Source organism: Pongo abelii, chromosome 21 (genome assembly GCF_028885655.2).
Source record: "Pongo abelii isolate AG06213 chromosome 21, NHGRI_mPonAbe1-v2.0_pri, whole genome shotgun sequence".
Lineage (NCBI taxonomy): Eukaryota > Metazoa > Chordata > Mammalia > Primates > Hominidae > Pongo > Pongo abelii.
Window position 1 is genome coordinate 66,464,574 of NC_072006.2, and position 16,490 is coordinate 66,481,063.

Sequence of the window (16,490 nt, forward strand, 5' to 3'; positions counted from 1 at the left end):
CTGCAGGCTCACGCTCCAGGTGCCTCGCACCACCCCCCACACCTCAGGTCCCTCGCGCCGCCCCCCACACCACCAGGTCCCTCACACCGCCCCGCACACCCCACACCCCGGGTCCCTCAAGCCGCCCCAAAAACACCAGGTCCCTCACACCACCCCACCCCCACACCACCAGGTCCCTCACACCACTCCCCACACCACCAGGTCCCTCAGGTCATCCCCCGCATCCCAGGTCCCTCAGGCCATCCCCCACATCCCAGGTCCCTCACACCACTCCCCACACCACCAGGTCCCTCAGGTCATCCCCCGCATCCCAGGTCCCTCAGGCCATCCCCCACACCACCAGGTCCCTCGTGCCATCCCCCACACCGCAGGTCCCTCACACCACTCCCCACACCACCAGGTCCCTCACGCCGCCACTCGTACCATCAGGTCCCTCACACCACCCAACAAAATGCCAATTCCTTTGCACCACACCCCATGACATCAGGTCCCTTCCGCCACCCCCCACAACACCAGGTCTCCAGGGCTGGAACTGTGTGGCCCAAGGCAGGTGGCAGCCCTTCCCACACAGGAACTCTGGTGGCACGCCCACAACCTCCAAGGCACTGAGGTGATGCCATCCCCAAGCCCAGCCTTCGGGCCCAGGCAGAGCTGCGTCTGGCCCACAGAGCACCCGGAAGTGGAAGAGGGCGGCCCTATCACCCGTCCAGAATCACAGCCTCCAAGACACCCAGTCCGTGCTTTCCAAACTCTCAGAGCTCTGCATCTGATCGATGGTGGGGTGAATGGAGAGCCACAGTGGCCCTGAGTGCAAGCACCGTCCTGAAGCCAGGAGCCCATGAGGCCGCCGAGCCGGAGGACCAGGACCGCCCTTGCACTGCCCTCTGATGAGCTCCCGGCCCAGCTCTCTGCTGCTCTGGATCCATCACTAAGCGGCTCCATTAAGTGCCTGGTCAGGCAGGAGCAGCAGGGAAATGCTGGGGCACCCACATCTGAACAGAGAAGACGCCCACCTTGAGAAGGTACTCTGGAGAAGAGAGCCGCAAGTGACGTTTATGCTGAGAAGCTGCATCCGTGAACCTCGCCTCCGCCCGTCCACGCCAACCTGCAGCACTCCCCAAGCAACTCCGTCAGCAAGCTGCCAGATCCACAAGGTCTCACCTGAGCTCACTGCCGAGTGCACGTTTGTTGACCAACCAACCAAACTCATCCCCCTGGCCCACCAAGGCCATGCACGGTCTGAGGCCTACTGGCTGTCCACCTGTATCCCACCCTGCCCCCAGGCACAAGCTAAACCACCCAGCACTCTGTGCAGATGGACACGGCCAATGACCAAGTCTTCTCGGCTGGAACTAGGGAGAGGCCTGCGTCACTTCTGAGCAAGGGCCTTAAGACCAGGAGTGCCTCTTGGCCACTTGACGCCCTTGCAGCCACAGGACTGCAGGGACTGACAGAAATGGGCCTCCCCAGGCAGATGAGGTGGCTCAGACCTAGCAGACAGCCACCAGCTGGGGGGAGCCCAAGCACTGGAGGGCCCACAGGACACAGTAGGATCATCGGGTGAGGCCACGCGCCACACAGACCCACCCCAGTGCAACAGCCCCTCACCATGCACTCAGGACATTCCATTCTGTGGATTTGCTCTTTGAAAGCCCGCGTGCTTTAGGGGTTTTAAGTCCATAAGTTTGCTCCAAGCTGAACCATTTCCAGTCTCTCTCAGCAGCACAAGCATGAAGGAGGAGGCCTGAAGGAGTGACAGGTGCCTTGTGGCATGCAGCCTCCGTTAAGTGGCCATGGGGTTTTGGAGAAGCCGGTCACCTCTGTGAGCCTCAGCATCTTTGTGGAGGGGGACTCTCTTCCAGGACTTTCTGGCTCTAGAGATCTACAGATCTGTGAATCTGTGCACGCCAACCTGTGGCAGGAAGGCGAGGACTGCACGCGCAAGAGCAAAGCAGCCTCCATCACAGCCATGCTACCTCCACCATCACTGCGCTGGAGGCCAGGAGAGACGCCAACCTTGCAACAAACGCTACTCCACCACACAAGGCTCTCAGCAACGGCCACACCACGTCCTTCTGCCCCAAGAGCTGACAGCTCTTTGCTCTGGGCCACCCCTCCTGCAACCTCCTCCACCAGGCTCCTGCACCCAGGTGTCCACCCTCACCATCCCACTCCCAGCACTGCTGGCCAGATGCGCCCTATGAATGCCCACCTCTCCCAGCACTCCTCCCTGGCTCCCAAGCTGGCCCAGCCTTGGAGGTGCCGGCACCTGCAGGACAGCCTCCTACGGCTCTTCTAGTCTACTCTACAGGCTCATAACACCGTCGTGGCCGTCAGAGCCAGCAACACCATGACTCCCAGACCCTGGCCTGTGCCAGCTGCTCCCCTGAGCTCCTGCCTCCCACCAACCACCACTGACGTTCCCTCTCACCCCGCCTGCCCACCTCAATCTCATTCCACAAGAACCTTTGTCCTCACCCCTCCCTCCAGCCCATTCACACCTCCCTAAGCCCCACCATCCGCCCTGGGCCCCTGCCACAACCACTCCCACGTTCCACAACTCAGATGCAAAAGTGACCTCAACATACAACTTTAAATTATGCCCTATCTGGCTTCAAACCCTCAATGGCTTCCAGCCACTGAGGCACTTGGAATTACTTCACACTGCCTGGGGGCAGCCCTGCAATATGATCAATTCACAGTGCCTGGGGGCAGCCCTGCAATACAATCAATTCCTGTGTGCAGCCCTGTGATACCATCAATTCACACTGCCTGCGGGCAGTCCTGCAAGACAATCAATTCACACTGTGCAGTCCTGTGATATAATCAATTCACACTGGGTGCAGGCAGCCCTGCAATACAATCAATTCACACTGCCTGGGGGCAGCCCTGTGATACAATCAATTCACACTGTGTACAGGCAGCCCTACAATACCAATTCACACTAACAGAGGGCAGCCCTACAATCTGCACGGGGGACCCCTGCATCTGCTCTTTCCTCGGCCTGGATACAGGTCCCAGCTGCATGTGGCTGACCCCTTTCTCATCCCTCAGCCTCCTGGGAAAGCCTTCCCTGACTGCCCTGCCCAGCAGTCCCCTCTCACCCAAGGGTGCTAATCACAATCAGACAGACCTGCTGATCTGTTTGCCTGTTAACTGCCTGGCCCCCACAATGGACACACCATGAATGCAGGGGCTGCCAGCCTGGGACCCCCCACAGCTGAACCCTGGTACCCTCATCAGCCTTCCACCGTGGCCCAGTATACACCCTCAGAACGCTCTCATGCAGGCCAGGCGCGGTGGCTCACACCTGTAATCCCACCATAGGCCGGGCGCGGTGGCTCACACCTATAATCCCAGCACTTTGGGAGGCCGAGGCAGGCGGAGCACTTGAGGTCAGGAGTTAGAGACCAACCTGGCCAACACAGTGAAACCCCGTCTCTACTAAAAATACAACAATTAGCTGGGTGTGGTGGTACATGCCTGTATTCCCAGATGCTCGGGAGGCTGAGGCAGGAGAATCACCTGATCCCGGGAGGCGGAGGTTGCAGTGAGCTGAGATTGCACCACTGCACTCCAGCCTGGGTGATGGAGTGAGACTCTGTCTCAGAAAAAAAGAAAAAACAAGAACGCGCTTATACAAATAGGCACGGTTGGCGAGAATAAATAGCCAACATCCGCATGAACGAGGTCTAATTTCACTCAAAGAAATGCAACTTAAAACTAGACAAGATTTTCTTCCTTTAGAATGGTACCCATTTCCAAAAGTCGTATTCTGGCAATGGTTTTAAAAGTGTAATCTGGTGGAAGATGATATGGATCAAAGCCTTGAAAATGCTCAACCCACCAGAAACACACACAGTTAGACATAAAGGCATTCACCTACGGGGGCCACTTGTCACCGTCAGCACAGCACCCTGGCGCAGGGGCTGTTACCAAATGCTGGAGCCTGAGACCACCGAGGGCCAAGGGAAAGTGCACCAGACACAGGACAAGGCAAAGCACAGACTTGGGTCACAGGAGAACTGTAATTACAGAAAAACACAGAAACAGATCTGCACCGGACACAAGCTGAAGTGAGACACCCCAAAATTTTAGTAGTCTGGGCCAGGTGACGTTACAAGTGACCATATTTTCTTCTTCACAGTTTACTTCCCAAACTTCCTATAACGAATAAAAACTAATTTTATAATCAGAAAAATCATGTTGATGTAACTAGTAATTTTTTTACACTTACAGTTACATAAAAAAGCCAATCGAGCCTGCTTCCCGTGTCACCCCTCGTTCCTGTCATGATGCTTCTGACACTGACATTCGTAACCTTCTGCAAAGCTCCAAAGCAAGGCAGGCCTGTGCATTCTGGCCATGCTCTGAGCACCGTGCGTGGCTCCTATGAACACCACGGAGACCACGCTCGTCCACAGAAGACACAGAACTGCTTTTAAAAACTTTCACAGGTCGTTGTCCCACATACTTCAGTGCAAAGTCAGAAAATGAAAGGCTGTGTCCCCCGACCCCGTGGAACAAGGTGCCCGCCTTGCCACCTGTAGCACCTCCGCCCACAGTGTCTGCAGCCCACAGCGGACCAGCTGACCCACAAAGCCTCTGCCCCGGGTGTGCTCTGGCCACACCCAGCGCCCAGAGAAGGGCTCAGCTCCCTGGCTCCTAGTGTCCTGCCTTGTCCATGCACTGTCCACTCAGACCTCTGACCCCAACCCCGAAACAATTCCCTTGGGAGCCACAGGGCCCTCATTCTAAAACCTAATGTCAAATTTGATAGACATAAAAAACTGTTTCTGGGGTTTCCTGACCATTCGGAAATGGTCCCTCCAAGATCCATGTGCCCCAACACCACCCTACCTGGCCACGCTCCTCTCACAACTTCGAGATCAAGATGCCACGTGTGTCTTCCTCACATTGGTGCTTTCCAGTGATGCCCAGTGAGGGACAGAAAGGGCCCATCAAGACCTCAGGAAGGACGGACACAGGTCTACACACAAGGCCACATACAATGGGGCTCGGGGGGCCAACTTCTCCAGTCCCCAAACACAGTCCCCAACAGACAACTTCTCCTGTCCTCACACGCGGCTCCCAACGACAACTTCCGCTCCACAACATGACACCCACGGCGGGAGAAGCTGGGGGCACTTCACTACCTCATCCTGCACACAGCAGCATGGCCTGCTCCAGGCAGAAGGCAGGCCTGGAAAAGAGCCTGGGACCACCGCGGACTGACCAACAGGGGACACCAGGTACCTTCTCAAATGGGAGAGGGACCTCATGGTGGACAACATGTATCTCCTTGTTTTTTGAAAGCTGTACATCTTTGGTGCAAACCTTTATTTGAGATGTATAAAAATCAAAAGTTTTCACTCAAAACTTTCATGGTCCAACCATGGAAAAATTAAACACCCCATTTTCAAGCATAACTTGACAGCACTTATTCTACTTCACTATTCCAAGCAAGAATTGGAGAGAACAGCTGTGTACATGTTTGCAGCTGACAACACCACAATGCCATAGCAACCGCAGGCCCACCTGGAAGCAGAAGCGTCCAGGAAGCCCAGGTGCACAGCACTCGGCACAGAAGGGCCTGCAGCAAAAAGCCCCCCTTTATTTAACTGCTTTATTGCTATCAAAGGCCTGATTAAGTAAAGGCCACCAACACGCTGTCTGAGCCGGGCGCCACAGGTGAACACCCTAAACAGCAACTGTTTCCTGGATGATCGAGGGCTTGGAGGTTCCTACTGAGCACCACGAAGAAGAAAAGCAAAGCACTTCGAGAACACTGCAAATTACCCCAAATCTCAGGCAAGCTTCTCCAGAGCCCTGTTACACCTCTGCTTCAAGATCCTCAAACACAGCTGCTAATTATGCTTTGATCAACACACATATAACCAACAATTTATAAAAGCTTTCTTCAAATTTATCACTTAAGTGGAAGAAAACTCACATTATACGGTAGAAAAGGCTTTGGAGGCAGAACAGGAACTATCTCGATTCCACTCTGATTTCAGGAAGCAGACACACCCACCACTCTGTTCTGCTGAGCCCGATCTGTGCTGCTCTGACCAGACGCCGCCTCCTGGCCACCCTGTGCTGATGTCTAAGGGGCAACTTCCACAGCACACCGGGGAGCCCGGGGGCAGTCCTGGGAGCCAGGGTGGCTCTGCTCTCTGCCCTGGGAGAAGGCCAGCTTCCCAGGTGCTCAGGGCCTGCCTCAGGTCCATTTGCCACGGAAGCAAGCGGGACACTCTCTCCTACAAAGCTTCTCGCAGGCCCTAAGAAACAGGGCAACTGTAACGAACTTCAAACGTCATCCTCTGTTCAAACTCACAGACCTCTGCCGTGAATGCAGTGCTCGGGTACAGTAAGCAGTGAGGAGAGAGGCTCCTAAGAGTGTCACAGGACCCCGAGTCCTGGCTGCCACTAACCCATGAGGGTCACCAGCTCTGAGACACCAAAGGCAGGTGAGCTCCATCCCAACCGACGGTGACGACCCCAGCAGCGGGGCAGGGAGGAAGGGAAGGCCCAGAGCAGCGCCCCTGCCCTATGCTAGGCAGAGCTGTCCAGGGCTGTCTTTACACAGCTCCCCAAAAGTTCTTTTTCTTTGTTCTTTTCAAATGTCACTCCTACCTGAGTGTGTCAAAAGAAACGCCTGATTAAGGCCTCTAGCCTAAAGTGAGCCCTCCACCCAGGTCCAGGCCTCCAAAGGCCACTGCAACCCTCCCCTATGTTGGCAACCGCTGCCCCAGGGTGACCCACCTGAGACCTCAGTAACTTCCCCATTGACAGAGCCAGTCAGCTGCCACACCAAACACCTCGGTCACTGAGAAAACATCCAGTCTGGATTAATGTGTGAAAATCAGTGAAAAATGAGGGGAACTGGGAGAGTTTGGAATAGTGAGTGCCACCTGACAGCTGTGTTATCTGGCCCAACCTGACAGAATTCACATTCTTCACCAAACAGGCAACCCCACTTTACAGCTGGGTAAGCCGAGGCTCCGAGGAACAACATATTCCTCCCAGGTCAAATGGCAACAGGGCCCTCAAGTCACAAAATCTAAACTTCTAGGAATGTCCCTTGTGCCAGAGCACTGGCTGCCACCACTGGCCACCGGAACTCACAGTTCCTGCAACCTCAGGGGTGGGCCTCTGCATGCCGCCACCCAGCATGGGCCTGGACGCGCCAAACCCAACCCGTGTCCCAACAGCGCAATTAAGGGCTAGTGGACTTTTTCGCCCTTTCCCCACAGACGGGAACCAATGCTCCAGACAGCACCCGCAGACACACATTCACCTGGGAGTACTCATCCTAAAACACGCAGCAAGCACACGCTCCCTAGGCCAAGGGATCGAGGCCCATGGTGAGAAAGTGCTTTTCTGTCCTGGAATGGGAATCTACACTTGGGCCAAATCTTAGAGCAACAGGAGAGTAAATTCTGCATGAAAGCACAATAGACCAAGATACACTGAAGAAAATGCGAATTTGCCAGGCCTTTAGAAATGAGCTTCTTTACCTTACACTGATCTGAAAAGATCTCTCAACAATTTACCAACATGCTAATGTGGGTGTCAGATCACTTTTTTCTTCTTTCAGCTGTAATCACAACCTGACTATGACGTTATGACTAACCTAAGCTGTACATAACTAGTGCTTTTCCGTGATCTTGGGACAACTGTGTCATCTGCAACAATCTCACTAAAAACGGAGTTTTCTCATTTTTCCTCAGTGAATAAAATTTAAACTCTGGCACCTCAAACCAGCAAATTACAATTACATTAACATAACTGTCTTTACAACACTGTCCTGACAAAGAATATCAAGACAGCTAGCTAAAGCCAAATTCAACATACTCAGTGCACTGTGGGGCTGAAACACTTGGGCCTAAGGCTTAGCCTTAAAGACTTCAGGGTGAAACCTCTGTCCCCTCCCTTCTCCCACTCAAGACCTCCACGGAGGGAAGGCTGGGAAAGGCAGGCCCTTTCACACCCCATCCAATTGCCACCCGTCTGCTACTCCACTTGACACCCACATGCAGCTTTGAGAACCCTGCCCACCCCTAATACTCCCGGCTCCTCCTCAGTTTGCAAGACTGAGTTGTAACGAGAATAAATTATTAGCCAAGCAAGAGTTATTTTTATAAATTACTTCCATCTTTGTCCTAAACATTTTTATTATGAAATATTTCAATGAAAAGGGAGTCAACTAGAATAATTTAATATTCTCTGATCAATCAATTACAGGAAGTAACCAGAGTATTTGCAATTTGCCATTTTGATTTACAAAATTAACTTGTACTGTTTAAAAGAAGGTACTCTGGTTCGGGGCACTGGTAGTTTTATTGATACTTTCTTTTTTTTTTGCTTTGGCTATTATTGAAATAAATAACATAATTAATCAAAATTCCTCATCAGTAGATCGACTGCAGGGGGGCATGAAGAGATGGGGTAAATCTCTCATTTTTTTAGACAGTAGCATTCAACTCCTTGAAAGCACCACTCTCAGCACTGCCACCCAAATGTCTGTGTGAGCTGTTCCTCTGTCCTCACACACAGGAATCACGCACAGCAACACTCCTACAGTAGTTTTTCAAGTTGTCCCTTCATCAAACACATCCGACCCTAAAACTGACCTTAAAACAGAAGACAGAAGTGAGTCCCAGGATCACTCATGATAAATACAGCAGAGATGCCCTCTTCCAACCACGTATTCCTCCACCACCTCCCAGAAGAAAGAGAGAAATGAGGCTTTACCTCTGCAGAGGCTAAGAGCAAGAGGACCTGGCCAGCCCCACAAGACAGAGTCCAATACCTACCCAAAGGGGTGCAACAGGCACCTGGCCTGAGCTGAAAAACGTGGGACCGCTGAAAAACATTTTTATAAATAAAGCATTGTGACAGTTTACATAATAGATCACAGCCATCAAACACCTTTTTACAACATTACTAAAGATCAGCCACATTTCCTACTAAAAGGTCAACCTACACACAACAGCAAAACCAAGCCTTTGGCAAAACACCCCTACAAACGCTTCAGTACCCCAAAAGCTTGTCGTAAAGGGCGTCTCAGCAACCCCGGGAAGTGGCTTCACAGCCCTCTTCCTCCCTGGAGCACTGCAGCCTAGCAGCCGCCCAGACAGGCTTTCCCTTTCCCTGCCCTGTCCAGAGTCTGACCACCAGCCCTGAACCTCACATACTTGGACAAGAAAACCTTTCACTTTCTGAAGATGCTGCAACCCTGTCAAAGTGACCAATTAGCTCCCTTCAGAGTGGGGGTGCAGGAGGGACCCACGCTCTCCTTGCAGTTCCTACTACTGCTGCCACCGCGCTGCTACAACTGCACGGCACGCGTCACCACAGGCCGGGGAGGAGCTCCCCTGCCCAGCACCCACCACGGCGGCTGGGGAGGGACGGGGAGCCCCAGACAAAAGCAGCAATGCTGGCCAGGCAATCTTTCCCGTCAAACTGGAGGGGCCCTGAGGAGTCGCAGAGACAGCAGACTAGACAGGAGCGTGAGAACTGCCAGGCGGAAGGGGTGTCTGAGCCCCAGGCATCCGCAGCATAGCCAGTATCACCCCGAGACCCCTGCACGGAGCCAGAGCATCTGCTGCCACCGCCCTCCCACTGCCCTTCCGAGGGGGCAGCAACCAGAGTAGCTGGGCGCTCCGTCCTTTAGGCACCAACACAGCTCTGGAAGAGACAGTGACACACGGTGCTGAAACCCTACTCCAGAGCGTGGCTCTCAGCAAGGCTGCGCGCCGGGAGGACTCTCGCAGGGTGCGCCTGACATCTCTGCCTGCCTGGTGGCAGCAAGGAAGCCCAAGCCTTCCATCCAGACTTCCCGAGCCTCGAGGAGGGGGCGTCGCGCCCCCGTCCTCACCTGGAGACTGAGGAGGCTCAAGCCCAGGGTCACCAAGGGGCAGAAAAGCTAAGTGGGGACACAGGCCACACGCCTAACTGCAAAACTAAGCAGAGAACAGCTGCTGCCACTCACAACCCCAAGTACTGCCGTCAGCTCTGCAGACCCCATCGCCTGGCCCAGGGAGCCCCTGCGCTGAGCCTTCCAACCCGGGCAGGGACGCACAGGGCGGGAGCAGGTAAGGACCGCTCCACTAGGAGTCCTGGCTGAGCCACTCCGAAACAGACCAGCCTCAGGCACAGGCAGCCACCGCGGACGTCAGGGACAGCGACAGAGACGCAGGCTATGCCGACTCCCTCTGGCTCACTCGCAGACAGCCACCCGGGCTGGCCCCGCACCTGGGTAGAGGCTGCCCCTCGGCCTGCTCCAGCCACGGGCCTACGGGACAGATGACCTTAGCATTCCACCAGCGGAGAACTTCCTGGAACTGGCAGCTGGCGCTGCTGGGACCCGCCCTTCCCTCCCGCCCCGTGCGGCCACTCACCTGGGGGCAGCTGGAAGTTCTGGATGTTGGTCGGGTTCTGAGGCGGCTGCGGCAAGCGGGGGGCCAGCACGGTGGGCGTCAGAGTAGCCCGGATCCCGCTGGTGGTGGCCGTGGGCGTCCGGGGCAGGCTCTGGGTTACTGCGCCGGCCGCGCCTTTGGGCAGCCCGGTGGGGGTCCCGGGGGCGGGCGGCGGGACGGCGGCCGGGCTGGGCAGCGCCCCTTGCATAGTTGGCCCGATGACCATGCTGGCCGCCGTGCTGGCCGGGCCGCTGGCCGCCAGGGTCTGCGCCGCCGGGGGCGCCGCCTGCACCACCGTCTTGGGCGACTCGGCCTTGACCCCCGGCGCTGGCGCCGCAGCCGCCGCGCCGGGCCCGGGCTGGCCGCTGACCCCCGCGGGGCACCCGGCGGCCGGGGCGGGGGCGGGGGCTGCCCCGGCGCTGCCCCCGTTCTGGGCGGCGGCGGGGGGCGGCGCGGCGGGCGCAGCTGTCGGGGGTCCGGCGGGATGGCCGGGCGGCCGGGCCAGAGTGGCGGGCGCGGGGGGTGGCGGGGGCGGGGCGGCGGCGGGGGCGGCGGGCGCGGGGGCGGCGGGGGGCGAGGGCGCGGCGGGCGCAGGGGGCGCGGCGGCGCCCACGAAGGGGGGCGTCTGGATGACAGTGCCGGGGGCGGCGGGCTTGGGCAGCGGCAGCAGCGCGGCGGGCCCGTTGTTGACCAGGCTGACAGCAGGTGCGGCGGCGTGGTGCGAGTTCAGCAGCGCGGCGCTCCCATTCAAAGTTTGCGCGGCGCCGGGGCCGGCGGGCTTGCCAGGGCCGGGGCCGGGGCCGGGGCCGGGCCCGGGGCCGGGGCCGGCGCGGGCGGCCAGCGCGGCGGGGCCGGCGAGCTTGGCGGGGCCGGCGGGGGCGGGCTCGGGCCCCGCGGCGACGGCGGCGGCGGCGGGCACCGGGGCGCAGGCCCCCGTGCTGCCCTCGGGCGGCGGCCTCAGCTTCGCGGCGGGCGGCGCGGGCCCTGCGGGGACAAGGGGGCGGCGCGGTGAGGGGGGGCCCGGGCGCCGCGGCCCCCCGCCCCCCGGCCGCGCTCTACCTGCGGGGGGCGGCTCCGGCGCCGCTCCGGGCGCGCCCTCGGCGGGGGCGGCCGGCCCTGCGCCCGCGGCTCCGGCCGGGCTGCCGCTCACAACATGGTTCCCGAGCGCGCCGGCGGCCGCGGCCCGCACCTCGGGCGTGCGCGGCGCGAGGTGGTGGTGGTGGGCCGCGCTGGCCGCCAGCTGCGACTCGAGCGAGCCCACCAGGTCGCTCACCACTTTCTCGTCCACCTCGCTGTTGAAGAAGACCTCGTCCAGCAGATCCGAGCCCGCCGCCATCTTTTTTCCTCGGCCGCCGCCGCCGCCGCCGCTCGGGCCGAGCGCGCCTGGGCGAGGAGGAGGTTCCGAGTGGGGCGGGCGCTGGGCGGGCGGGGGGCGGCGCGCGGCCGGCGGGGGGCGGGGGCGCGCGGCCGGGGGGCGGGGGAGCGGGGTGGCGGCACTGCGCAGGCGCAGAGACCGCGGGCGCCCGGCGATTGGCTGCGGCGCGCGCTTAAAAGGCGCGGCCAATGGCTGCGAGCGCTAGAGGCCGGGGCGAGGGCGGTCGGCCGGGGCGGGATAGCAGCGGCGGGAAGCGCGGGGGCTGGAGCTCAGGGGCGCGGGCGCCGGGGCGGTGGCGGACGGGGCGGAGGCCGCCGGGCGGGGCGCGGGATGCGGGGAAGGTGCTCTGGGCCGGGCCGAGGCGGGCGCGGGGCGGCGACGGGGCCTCGCTCTTTGTCTCCTCTCGCTCCAAAATGGCTGCGGCGGCGCCGACGGGAGCGCCCGGCGGGCCGCCGTGCGCGGTGGCAGCGGCGGCGCAGGGCCGGTCCGAGGCCCGGGGAACAGCGCGCGGGGATGCCGGGGCGCCGGCCGGGCAGCGCGCAGGCCCCGGAGTGGATGGGCCTGGGAGGCGGGCGGGAACGGGGACGGGACTCTCGCAGCGCGCCCTGAGGACGGAGACCGGCGCCTGGTCCCTCCAAGCTGCCGCGGGGAAGCTGGGTCTGCCTCTGGCTCAGCCGGTCCCGGGCAGTGGGGAGGGGTCCTGCGCGCACGACTCTTCTCGCCCTCCAATCGTGACCACCCCTGGCCCTTCCCTCCATTTTTAATCAATAAACCAAGCCGCCCCCGGGGTGACTGTCCCCGCACCCAGCTGCCTTGGAGACAGGAGTGTCTTATAAGCCCGTAGGTAAGAGCACGGTGCTTGCCAGGCGCCAAACGAAGTTCCCGAGCCTGAAGCCGGCACGTCTGGAAATAGCTTTCTTTTTACCTTGTGCTGGGGGAGGGGAGTAAGTTACCTGAAGTGTTCCCAAGCACCTTCTGTCTAGAAATACTTCGGTAAAAGTTCCAGTCCCATCTTTCTGCGTGTTTTATTTTCCAACCAAAAGATGGTGTTATTGGACATTTCTAGTGGTTTTCCTTTCTCTCATTTCTTCCTAAGAGCCCAGAATAGGTTTCAGAGAGACGCTTCCTTGCCTCGGACCTCACTGGGGACAAGAGGCCCCAGGATCAGTCTTTGCAGCTGAAGACAGCGCCGCAATAAGCAGAGACCTCGGGACGATGAATGACGTTGCTGACATAGAAAATGATTTTTTTAATTGCTTTAACAAAGGAGACTGCTAGTCTCGAAAGCAGACCCGAACTGGACCCTTGTGCCTGTTCGAATTGCAGCCTTGCAAAGGAATGGACTTACTGATAACTGGAATACGGGACTTCACCCCAGGCTTGTTTCTCGACAGCAGCAGCAGCCAATGAGCATTGAGGACGGAGCCTAGGAGAGGTGCCTCCCCTATACGGGAACAGTGTTTGGGGGAAATCACTGTAAACGTGCAGCTGGAATTTTGTACCTGAACTTTGGCTCCCAGAAGGCAGGAAAGGAAATGAATGAAGCAAGCTGAGTATGGCGGAGAGGGCCCCTGTGGGTACACCTACGGGGCACCTTGAGCTTAGTAGGGGGACGGTCTGAGTTTTCCAGAAAGAACAGAAATATAAAGTGATGATTAAATCTCGGGATTTTTAATTTTTGAGTGTTGACAACTAATTAGAACATTTTTAAAGTAGGTCAAACCACAGGCAGGCTAACCAGTCCCATGCACAACTTGCAAGGTAGGGCGCACCAGGCTCACAGCACAACCCATACCCACAGACCCCTCAGACTGGAGTCGGGGCAGAAGCAGAACGCAGGACTCGCATGAAACAGACCAGGTTCCAAGGCCCCTGGGTCCCAAAGGCTGGGGTAACTGAAGGTTCCCACGCTCAGGCTTCCACTCTTCAAGTCCGCTGCTACTCCACTGAGATCTGTAATGAGTCTCCTGCCATCTACGCACAGTGGTGGCTGCTCTTCTCCAAGGCCCCGCCAGGAGTCCTTAATTCCAACGTATTCGCAGGATCTTCTGGGGAACCGTCCAGCCTGGCAGCTGCAGGAACTGCGAGAAGTTGAGGGTCTGTGCCCACCTATCCCAGCTTCCCTTGCAAGGAGGGTGTTGTGCACCAGAAGGCCCTGAGGAAGGTGGGAGCCGCAGACAGCCAGACAGCTCTTCTATGTCTGGGGTTTGCAGGAGCACTGCCTCCCGGGGGCGGGGCAGGTGAGGACACCACGTGACTTCCCCTCCTAATGTTCACGTGGTGGGGAGTCACCCTGGGGACCTCCGGCCAAATTTTAGTATCTCTGTGATTTTAGTTGTTGCCACAAGCAGTTAGGACTTGTGTAGTTTGAAAGAAAAATCTCACCCAGCATAAAAAGAGAAAAGGGGGAATTGTAGCAAATGTCAATCATAAGCACTGTTTCAACCCGGAAAAATGGTTGCTGCCAGGCTGTGGGCAAAGAGGTGGCCTCGGCGGCTGGCAGCTCAGTGGGCCTTCCAAGTTTACTAAGCAGAGTCTTGTCTTTTTCAATAAAATAGAGCATCAGACATGCTCACTTAAATGTAAAAAATTATAAAAACAAGTTTTGAATTAAGTTTAAGACACATTAAGAATAAAACAAAACTAAGAATAAAAGGAATCAGTGGTTTCCAAGCTGCAGGCTGTGTGAAAGGTCTGTGGTGTTTGTTGTGTGACCTGTGCTTTTATTGTCTGACAGCCCTCATCATAAAAGTTTTTCTAAAAAAATCCAGCGCCAGCTCACGCCTATAATTGCAGCGCTTTAGGAGGCTGAGGCAGGAGGATGGCCTGAGCCCAGGAGTTCAAGACCAGCCTGGGCAACAAAGCAAAACACTGTCTCTACTAAAAACAGGTTTTTTTAATTAGCCGAGCGTGGTGTTGTGCACCTGTGGTCTCAGCTATTTGGGAGATTGGAGCAGAAGGATCACTTGGGCCCTGGAGTTCAAGGCTACAAGTGAGCTGTGATCGTGCTGTTGTGATTGTGCCACTGCGCTCCAGGCTGGGCGACAGAATGAGACCTCTTGCCCCCACCCACTCCGCAAAGAAAAAGGCGTGCAGCTAGATAGCAGCTGAATGTTTTTGGGGTGTCTTCACCAGCCCCGCTGGCAGCATTCCTCAGTCTTGCAGACTCAGGGGGATGTCTGTGGTCAAAAATGAATCCACATCCCAGGGAGAAACTTGTGGCTACCTAATTGCTCTGTAAATGCAGAGGGATGCATTTCTCAAGGGTGCCTTAACGAATGATCACAAACGTATCCAACTTCAACAACAGGTGGATTCTCACAGCTCTAGAAGCCAGAACCAGGGTGTGGGCAGGGCTGCGCTCCCTCCGGAGGCTCTAGGGGAGGATCCTTCCTGCCTCCTCCAGCTTCCGGTGGCTCCAAGCATTCCTGGGCTTGTGGCCACATCACACCAGTCTCTGTCTTCTGACCTTCTCCCCGTGTGTCTGAGTCCTCTCCTTTTACAAGGATACCAGTCGTTGGATTCAAGACCTCCCTAAATCCAAAACGATTTCATCATGAGATCCTTTACCAATTATGTCTGCAAAGCCCCTGCTTCCAAATAAGGTCGCATCCTCGTGTTCTAGTGGATATAGTTTGAGGGGACACTATTCAAGCTAGTATATGGGATGGCTACTTACTGTTCACTTATGGGGAGACCTTTGATAAATTAAGAGGCACTTAGCCTGGCTCCTTCACCCCGGGACACAAGCCTCGGGAGGCTGGAGTCTGAGACAGTAGCCTGCGACTTGAGAGTTCTGGAGTAGAGAAGTCCACTGGCCAAGACACCTCCAACCCCTGCCCTGCTTTCCCAAGAAAATGAGGATGCTCAGATCTGCTCGGCCAGGACTCTCACCAGGGTCAGGGCTTGGCCAGGCACCAGCATTAATCAGGCCTGACACGTGATCAAGGGCCAGGCAGAGCCTGTTGTACAGATGAGGAGGGACTGGAGCTTGAGGTTAAGTCAGCAGCCCAGGTTTCATTCTTGGAAGGGGCAGAAACCTTGGACTCAGACCCCAAAGCTGGCAGAGCTGGCACCGCCCAGCTGACCAGCCCGTGCATCCATCCACACACCAGGCGCCACGGATTAGACGCCTGCTCACTAAATTATAGTCAAGAGTCAGGCCTGCTTCCTCCCTGAAATTGACCCAGATCTCCCAAGTGGGGCTGTCTGCAAACTCTTGAGTGACTCATTTACAACAGCCTCTTGGCTGACTCCCACAAATGGCTAACCATAGCCATCGCGGATGGGTTTTACTAGCTTAACTCAGACAGCAGCGCATTTCAAAGCTCGGGAGTGAACGGCTTTGTCCTGACGGCACTCCAACAAGTCAGCCTTCCTGGGACGCTTCCTCCTTCCCAAGGTGCAAGTAAGAAATGACCTTTCCAGTGAGAGAAGCCTGTGGCCTCTGGACTCCTCCCTAACCTGGAAAGGTGCAATGCTACTGGGCTCCGCTTTCTAAGCACGAGGTCCACCCAGGAGTTTCTTAGCAGTGCTGTTGCTGCTGTGGTTACTTCCTAAAATAACTTTCCCCATATTATGTTCACATACTCAGTTTATAAAACCCAAGCACCTCCTGGCTGGGCGTGGTGGCTCACACCTGTAATCCCAGCACTTTGGGAGGCCAAGGTGGCCAGATCATCTGAGGTTCG

At 57.1% G+C, this 16,490-nt stretch overlaps 1 protein-coding gene across 1 annotated transcript in view; it reads right to left on the bottom strand.

Moving 5' to 3' along the window:
- TAF4 (TATA-box binding protein associated factor 4) overlaps positions 1-11,819 on the bottom strand; it is an 89,765-nt gene extending 77,946 nt beyond the window's left edge. Inside the window, exon 1 of the mRNA XM_024239136.3 lies at positions 10,407-11,819. Coding sequence (XP_024094904.2) covers positions 10,407-11,760 — 1,354 coding nt within the window. The 5' untranslated portion in view covers positions 11,761-11,819. The remainder of the gene's footprint in view (positions 1-10,406) is intronic.
- Positions 11,820-16,490: the final 4,671 nt, after the last annotated feature.